This window comes from Chlorocebus sabaeus, chromosome 9, assembly GCF_047675955.1.
Source record: "Chlorocebus sabaeus isolate Y175 chromosome 9, mChlSab1.0.hap1, whole genome shotgun sequence".
Lineage (NCBI taxonomy): Eukaryota > Metazoa > Chordata > Mammalia > Primates > Cercopithecidae > Chlorocebus > Chlorocebus sabaeus.
This window is the reverse complement of record NC_132912.1, coordinates 44,643,967-44,652,213: the sequence shown is the minus strand read 5'-3', so window position 1 is coordinate 44,652,213 and position 8,247 is coordinate 44,643,967. Positions and strand designations below refer to the sequence as shown.

Sequence of the window (8,247 nt, the reverse complement as noted above, 5' to 3'; positions counted from 1 at the left end):
TACTGACCTTTGCTCAGAGGACTCTGTATAAGGATGTGATGCTGGAAAACTATAGTCACCTGGTCTCAGTGGGTGAGGAAAACTTCCACAGGTGTAAATCCCGCTAGTTTGCATCTCCCTTCTTGGTTGCTGGAATGTAAGAGGTCCCTATAGGGTTGAATGATTGACATTAGCTATGATTCAGAGGTTGAAGTTAATAAATCCATTTTGGGTACTAGAAAAAATATTTGTGTCCCTGTCTCCCCACTGAAAGAATCTAAATTTGCCAAGCCTAACTGCAACCTTAATCATTCTCCTGAAACTCCACTTCCTCATCTTTCACAGTCCCTAAATTCCAAATGATTTGTATCATTTCCTTCATATTTTCATTCATAGGTTACCATGTGAATAAACCAAATGTGGTCTTCAAGTTGAAGCAAGGAAAAGAGCTGTGGATATTAGAAGTAGAATTTCCACATCGGGTCTTGCCCTGTGAGTTAGAAGAAATTATATCGCATGTTACTGGTGAGTGGTTGGTGCCTCTTGCCTTCTGAAATATATTTTTCGGCAATCTCTCACTTTTTTTTTTTTTTTTTTTTTGGAAACAGAGTTTCACTCTTGTTGTCCAGGCTGGAGTCCAATGTTGCCATCTCAGCTCACCGCAACCTCCACCTCCCAGGTTCAAGCAATTCTCCTGCCTCAGCCTCCCGAGTAGCTGGGATTACAGGCATGCACCACCATGCCTGACTCATTTGGTAATTTTAGTAGAGACGGGATTTCTTCATGTTGGTCAGGCTCGTCTTGAACTCAGGCTCGTCTCGACCTCAGGTGATTCACCCTCCTCGGCCTCCCAAAGTGTTGGGATTACAGGCATGAGCCACCGCGCCCGGCCTTGGCAGTCTCTTTATAAATGCCTTATAGTTTTGGCAACGATTAAGGACACTTGATTTGCACATGTTTAAAAAACCTAAGTCATACCTCCAATTTTTGTTCTCTCCACTTAAATTCTTTCCTTTGCTAGACATGTTTTAAATAGATTTACTTCTCTTTCCTATATACAAACTCTAATCCCTCCTTACCCTTGTAAGATTTTTTTTGTCTTTTTCTCTAGAATCACCAGTTACTCCCTGCCATTAGAGTATGCAACTATAAAGTGTTTGTAAATCTGACTTATAACGTTTTTAAATGGCATCTCCCTCCTTTTATTAACAACAAAATACCTCAGTTATTTTGGCACCAATTTTAACTTCCCATTTTTTCTTTAAACTCTGAGCTCAGATTAGAAATCGTTATGCCGCTCATCAATTCTTTCATTTCAGTGTTGCTGCTTCCTGCTATGCAGTGTTTATCCTTCCCACAAAGCACTGCTTAACCTCCCTAAAATCTACTGCACCTTATTTAGATAACACTACAACAATCTCATCCTGCCTCCTTAAATGTTTGTCATGTATTTTCTAACTTGTGCACAGATGTGTTGCCAGTATCAGGAACAATGCCTAGTACATATTAGTTGCTCACTAGATATTTGTTGAAAGAAAGAATATTAATTAACAAGAGACTGGCCGGGCATGGTGGCTCACGGCTGTAATCCCAGCACTTTGGGAGGCCAAAGTGGGTGGATCATAGTGAGACTCATGTTCATGAAAAAAAGAAATAAAACATATATAAAATAATTAACAACAGACAGACACTCTCTACTTTCTGCTCTGTGCTTTTTAGTTAGTCCTGTAAGAGCTCATCCATTCTTAAGGCCAATGCACTGGTTTTTATGATGAGGACTCCTAAAATTGACCTCTCCAGCATCTTTGCCGTGTTTATATTCTGATCCTGTATTTTTACCTTCTTATAAGATAGTTCTGCTTATTCTACTTCCTTCCTTGTTAGGCCAAAACAAAAATTGTTGATTTAAATTCCCACAGTAGCTGTGTAATGCAGCAGATGTACATTGCCAGAAGCCTGCATGGTATGACTAATACTGACTCAGTATTAAGTCATTTAGTATTAAGTCATTTAGACAAAATAAAAATCTTACAAGGGTAAGGAGGTATTAGTAATATTCATTTAAATGAATTTTCTGTCAAGAACTAGTCTGGCCCTCTCCTGCCTATGCAACTTATTTCTCCTTGTGGTCCCAAGACACCTGTTAATCTCCATTTTACTCTGCTCTTAAATGTTTTCCAAACATAAGATTTTTTTTTTTTTTTGAGATGGAGTTGTACTCTGTTGCCCAGGCTGGGGTGCAGCGTTGCGATCTCAGCTCACTGCAACCTCCACCTCCCCAGTTCAAGCGATTCTTCTGCCTCAGCCTCTTGAGTAGCTGGGATTACAGGTGCCCACCACCACGCCCAGCTAATTTTTGTATTTTTAGTAGAGGTAGAGTTTCACCATGTTGATCAGGCTGGTCTCAAACTCCTGACCTCATGTGATCCACCCACCTTGGCCTCCCAAAGTGCTGGGATTATAGGCATGAGCCACCGTTCGCGGCCCATACATATGATCTTATGTCATGTGTATCTGAGTTAACGTTGCATAAGTCCCTGTCAAGTGACTTTTCTTATGTATTCCCCACCATTGCTATGAAATTCCAACCCCAAGCCTCTACTGATAATCTTTCACTTGCTTTCATGGATTTATAAATATGAAGGTCACTAAAGATTCTAGAATGATGTTTAATAACTGAACCTTTAAAGATGCTGTAGTAAATTGGAAGCAGAGATGGAGAAAGCAAGAGATGAAATCGAAATTCAAGACTAGTGCTGAGTCATAAGTAACAAGTGCTTTAGAAGTGCAGGATTTGGTGGTCAGGATATGTTCAGGATTGAAAATCTCTGATGTTACAACTAGGAATTCATCCTCATATAGATGGCTTATTCTGATGCTTTTAAGAAAATCTTTCCTTTTGGATATATGTGGTCCTCCATCTTCCTGTCCTGAAAACAAAGCCAGCTAGATGGAGAGTGAAAGCCCAAGCTACAGGACTCTTCCTCTAAACCTGAGGAAACTGATGTTCTGAGAAAGTCCCTTTAGTATTGACACATAGATTGCTGTAGATGGATGAAGAGGAAATAAAGTAGAAGTTTGTCTGCTAAATACTAGCAATCCTAGCACAGTAATCTAGGTTTGAGGGATTAAAGACCTATACTTCAGTATACTTCAGCTCCTTCTTCCAGTTTAGTCTTCCATGTAATTCCAGGGAACACTGTTGTCCAGTAGTTTTGCTTATCCTGCTTACTGCTCATGGTCCTTAAGGGGCTCACAGCATTCTCTATACTTCCCACACTCTTGTTCAGCAACACTTCAAATGTCCTGTGTTCTCCGCTCCCAGTTTTTTGTTTGTTTGTTTGTTTTGTTTTTGTCGTTAACTTTTGCCTCCTGGCTCTTAAGGTCATATTTGTAAAAATGTCAGAGTACATGGGTCTACAACTAGATTCCTTCTTCTTTGTGTGACAGCAGTTTTTAGTGTTTGTTTTAGTTTATTTTTCCAAAACAATGGGCTAGAGGAAATTTGCATTTGAGGTTCTTTCATTATGAGAAATTGACCTGAAGCCTAAGAATCAATGCTATGACAATATTAATGTGTTCATGTTTATAAAGTATTAAATTTTTGATTCCCTTGTAGAAGACCTATGGAGTATTCATGATCTAGAATCAAGATACCGGGAAAGCCAAGCTGGAAATTCAAGGCAAGTTCAAGAATTAATGTTTAAGATTAAAGATTTGTAAGCAAGAGTCTTGAAGGAGTTACTGGAAATAGGAGGACACTAGTTAATACTAACTATGAGAAAACTGACACTGCAGGGCAAATCCCGAGGAATATAATCCAAATGGGAATACCCCTTTTCATAGAAACTTTGTGCAGGATCAGGAGACTGAAGCTTTGAAGTAGTCTTTTTACTCTTCTGAATTAAATAATAAAGGGAGTCTTTATTACACAAAACAGAAAGCAGGCAATTGAGAGACCCTGTAAATAGAATGCAGATGCAGATTCACCTTACTAAGTGTTAAACTACAGTGCAGGTCAGAGAATTCACAGTGGAGAAACCCTATGGAACCAATAAATATGGGAGCATCTCTAGAAATCAGTCCTCAGAGGTACTTGGAAAATACACCTAGTGGGGGGAAAAAGCCTTAAAAGTCTTACACATTAGTGAATGTGGAACTTTCTGTCTAGGAAAGTTAAACATCAGAAAACTCGTACCACAGAGAAAGCCTATGAATGTAAGGAATGTGGGAAGTTCTTCTGTCAGAAGTCTGCCCTCATAGTACATCAGCATACTCACTCAAAGGGCAAATCCTATGACTGTGATAAATGTTGGAACTCTTTCTCCAAAAATGAAGACCTCACAAGACATCAGAAAATTTACACGAGAGATAAAACCTACAAGTGTAAAGCATGTGAGAAAATATTTTACCACCTATCATCTCTCAGTAGACATCTGAGAACCCATGCAGGAGAGAAACCCTACGAATGTAATCAGTGTGAGAAATCCTTCTACCAGAAACCACATCTCATAGAACATCAGAAAACACACACAGGGGAGAAACCTTTTGAATGTACTGAATGTGGGAAGTTCTTCTGTGTGAAGGCATACCTCATGGTACATCAGAAAACACACACAGGGGAGAAACTCTATGAGTGTAAGGAGTGTGGGAAAGCCTTTTCCCAGAAGTCACACCCCACAGTACATCAGAGAACACACACAGGGGAGAAACCCTATAAATGTAAGGAATGTGGGAAATTCTTCTCTAGGAATTCACACCTCAAAACTCATCAGAGAACTCACACAGGAGAGAAACCCTATGAATGTAAGGAATGTAGGAAATGCTTCTACCAGAAGTCAGACCTCACAGTACATCAGCGAACTCACACAGGGGAGAAACCCTTTGAATGTAATAAATGTGGGAAAACCTTTTACTATAAATCAGACCTCACTAAACATCAGAGAAAACACACAGGGGAGAAGCCCTATGAATGCACAGAATGTGGCAAATCTTTCTCTGTGAATTCGGTCCTCAGATTACATCAAAGGACTCACACAGGAGAGAAGCCCTATACATGCAAGGAATGTGAGAAGTCCTTTTTTCGGAAGTCACATTTTATTATACATCAGAGAAAACACACAGGGGAGAAGCCCTATGAGTGTCAGGAGTGTGGGGAAACCTTTATCCAGAAGAAGTCACAACTCACTGCACATCAGAAGACACACACAAAGAAGAGGAATGCTGAGAAGCAAGATGAGTTGAGAAATTCTCTTGACTGAATTCATCCTTCAGAAAAATCAGATAATTCACACAAGAGGTACACCTTATGAATGGCCTCAATATAGGAAAATTTTCACCTACAATCTTTGCTCTTTCTGTGTATCAGCAAATACATAGAGAGAAATTCTGTACATTTATTTGGGAGAAAATTTTATCATATTGTAGACTTTTGTAAATCCCAGATAATATAAATGGCAGAAGTCATGCAAATTGTAAAACAGGAGGGAAGCCTTTCAGAAGTCATACTTTTGTTTTGCAACATAGAAATCACACAGGAGAGATCTCCTGTAAGTAAAACGAATGTCAGTACATTTTCTGTCAGGGCAGCCAGCTGTAGACATCCAAAAGTTCAAGAGTGAGAAGCTCCTTGAGTATCCAGAAATCTCTTTACACAATTGGAGCTCATATACTAGAGAATTCAAAGGGATAACTGCAAAGACAGTGGTAGATATAGAAACCTTTATTAAGAATTGCTGTTTCATTCAATGTCAGATTACTGGTACTTGGATAGATATTTTAAATATTTGGGAGGTGTTCAACAAAAATTCAAATAATTTGTACTGAGGGAAACAGTTATACTAGAAATCATGTCGCCAATCTGATGCCAAGATTGTTCTATTTTAAAAGGAAACCTGCAAATGTCTACATATATGAAGCTTTTAAAAAGCACAAATTATCAGGCAATATCATTAAACATACATTAAATGTCTTTTAGTATATAGGACTTTGTATGTGAGTGTGCTATAACATGTAACTTACGGATGTTCAACATGCATGTGGAATCCATCCATAATTGTACATATGGAATATGTAACCTTAGTTCAGTGACCATTATGTGTATGAAGATGTTGCACATTAAGTCTCACTAGTGACTCTTGTTAATATTTGTATTGTAAGTGTAGTATTCCTTTTAAATTATAAGGCTTCTTTTTCTCCTATTTTTTGGTGTTTGTAAATGGATATAGACAGTGGTACTAAACTAATCCTTCAAAAAGAAGTTAAAATGTTTTTGTAAAATTTTCAAATGTCAGCCAAGTTTTGCGTTAGGAACACATTTATATATAGCAAAAGCCTGAGCTGTTTTTAAACAGCTAAAAACAGTAATATTTATTACAATCTATACAGTGAAAACAAATAGTGTAATGTAAGAAGTATTATGTATCTTACTGTTGATGTGTGAGCAGGGAGCAGAGCTATCTGCATTTGTATTTTGTCTGAGAGTCCTAAGTGTTCTTCACCAACATTTTCTTCCTCATAGAAGCAACATGACATAGTTAAGGGTGTGAACTCTGTACTCCTGCTGCCTGGGCCCCAATTCCAGCCTGGGGCATGCTACTCTGTGTGCCTCATTTCCCTTCCCATAAAAGAGTAGTGATAGTGACAACATCTTAGGATTGCTTTGAGGTCTAAATGAGTTGAAATTTTCAAAGCACTTAGAATAGTGTCTGAGACACAAGAGCTATATGTTAGAGGCTATCATCATCATTATTTGTATTTTGTGAATTACGCTGCAAAAAAAAAAAAAAGTTGGCTACCCAACAATCATCCCCCACCTTCTTGCTGCCAGTGCCTTGATTTGGTTGTTTGTTGTTTGTTTTCCTAGAAGTGATTTAGGGGCAGATCCTGACTATGCTAAGTCAGGGTTTGACAAATGATGGTCCATCAGACAGATCTAGCCCACTACCCATTTTTGTATCCTGCAAGCTAAGAATGATTTTATATTTCTAAATGGTTGAAAAAAAATCAAAGAATATTGTGACACATGAAAATTATATGATATTCAAATTTCAGTGTCCATAAATAGAGTGTTGAAAACACGAATACAAACAAAAACATCTGTTTATGTTTGACCTGTGGCTGTCTTTGCACTACCCCAGCAGAGTTGAGTAGTTGTGGCAGACACCTTATGCCCTTGAGCCTATGATCTAGCACTTTACAAAGTAAGTTTTTCTTTTACTTAGAACTGAAAATAAAAGCAATGTAGAGTTATGCTTTTATAAATATTGCATGTTTCAGAAATGATGCATACAGCAATTTGTAGGTGGGTAGGTTTTTTTTGCAGTATATTTATTTTGTGCATTATATTTATATGTTAAGAGCCTGAGCTTAGAAGTATTTTTTCAAAGAAATGTGTTTTTTACTTGCTGACTTGTCATAACATCAAAACAAGAAATTTCTTGATGGAATGTAGCAGTAAAATATGAAATAAACATTGTCTAAATTAAATTGAAGCAATTCTTGTGCCTCAGCCTTCCAAGTAGCTGGGACTACAGGCATGCACCACCATACCTGGCTAGGTTTTGTATTTTTAGTAGAGATGGGGTTTCTCCATGTTGGCCGGGCTGGTCTTGAATTCCTGACCTCAAGTGATCTGCCCACCTCAGCCTCTCAAAGTACTAGGATTACAGGCATGAGCCACTGTACTCAGCCCACGTCTTCTTTGTTCATTCATCTGTTGATGGACACTTAGGTTGCTTCCAAATCTTGACTATTGTGAACAGTGCTGCAATAAACATGGGAGTCCAGATATCTCTTCAATATACTGATTTCCTTTCTTTTAGGTATATACCTAGGAGTGTTGAACTGTACAGTAGCTCTATTTTTAGTTCTCTGAACCATTCTCCATAGTGGTTGTATAAGCTCAGTTTTGGATACATTATGTGCAAATTTGGATACATTTCTGCAAAATGGAAAAGGAGAGTAGTCATTTGGAAATACAAGTTTGAACCTTGGGGAAAAGCTCATACGATAGGTAGTTACAGATTCTGATAAGAGACTCATCACTATACACACAGACAAAGTTCCTAAATGAAATCACCAGAGTAGGTAAACTCATCCAGAGATAGCATACAGTCAGGGAAGGAAAGAGGTCCAAATGATGTCAAATGTTGTGACAAGATGAAACAGTGTGAGAACAAAAGGAGGCTGCTGAGTTCTGCGAGCAAGTCATCACAAACGAGAGCCTTTCATTGGGATGGTGGACACAAAGCTTGGCTATAGTGGCTC

General features: G+C 38.4%; 1 protein-coding gene across 2 annotated transcripts; it reads left to right on the top strand.

The window, feature by feature from the left end:
• Positions 1–397: 397 nt before the first annotated feature.
• Positions 398–7,467, top strand: LOC103215731 (uncharacterized). Of its 2 annotated transcripts, XM_073018914.1 has the most exons (4): positions 398–504; positions 588–807; positions 3,599–3,662; positions 4,151–7,467. In XM_073018914.1, exons 1-4 carry the CDS (start codon positions 496–498, stop codon positions 5,238–5,240), a joined length of 1,383 nt encoding a protein of 460 aa, XP_072875015.1. In that variant the 5' UTR covers positions 398–495; the 3' UTR covers positions 5,241–7,467. The 2 variants fall into 2 exon arrangements, with proteins under 2 accessions (XP_072875015.1, XP_037844082.2); XM_037988154.2 differs by lacking the exon at positions 398–504 and having other exon boundaries at positions 609–734.
• Positions 7,468–8,247: the final 780 nt, after the last annotated feature.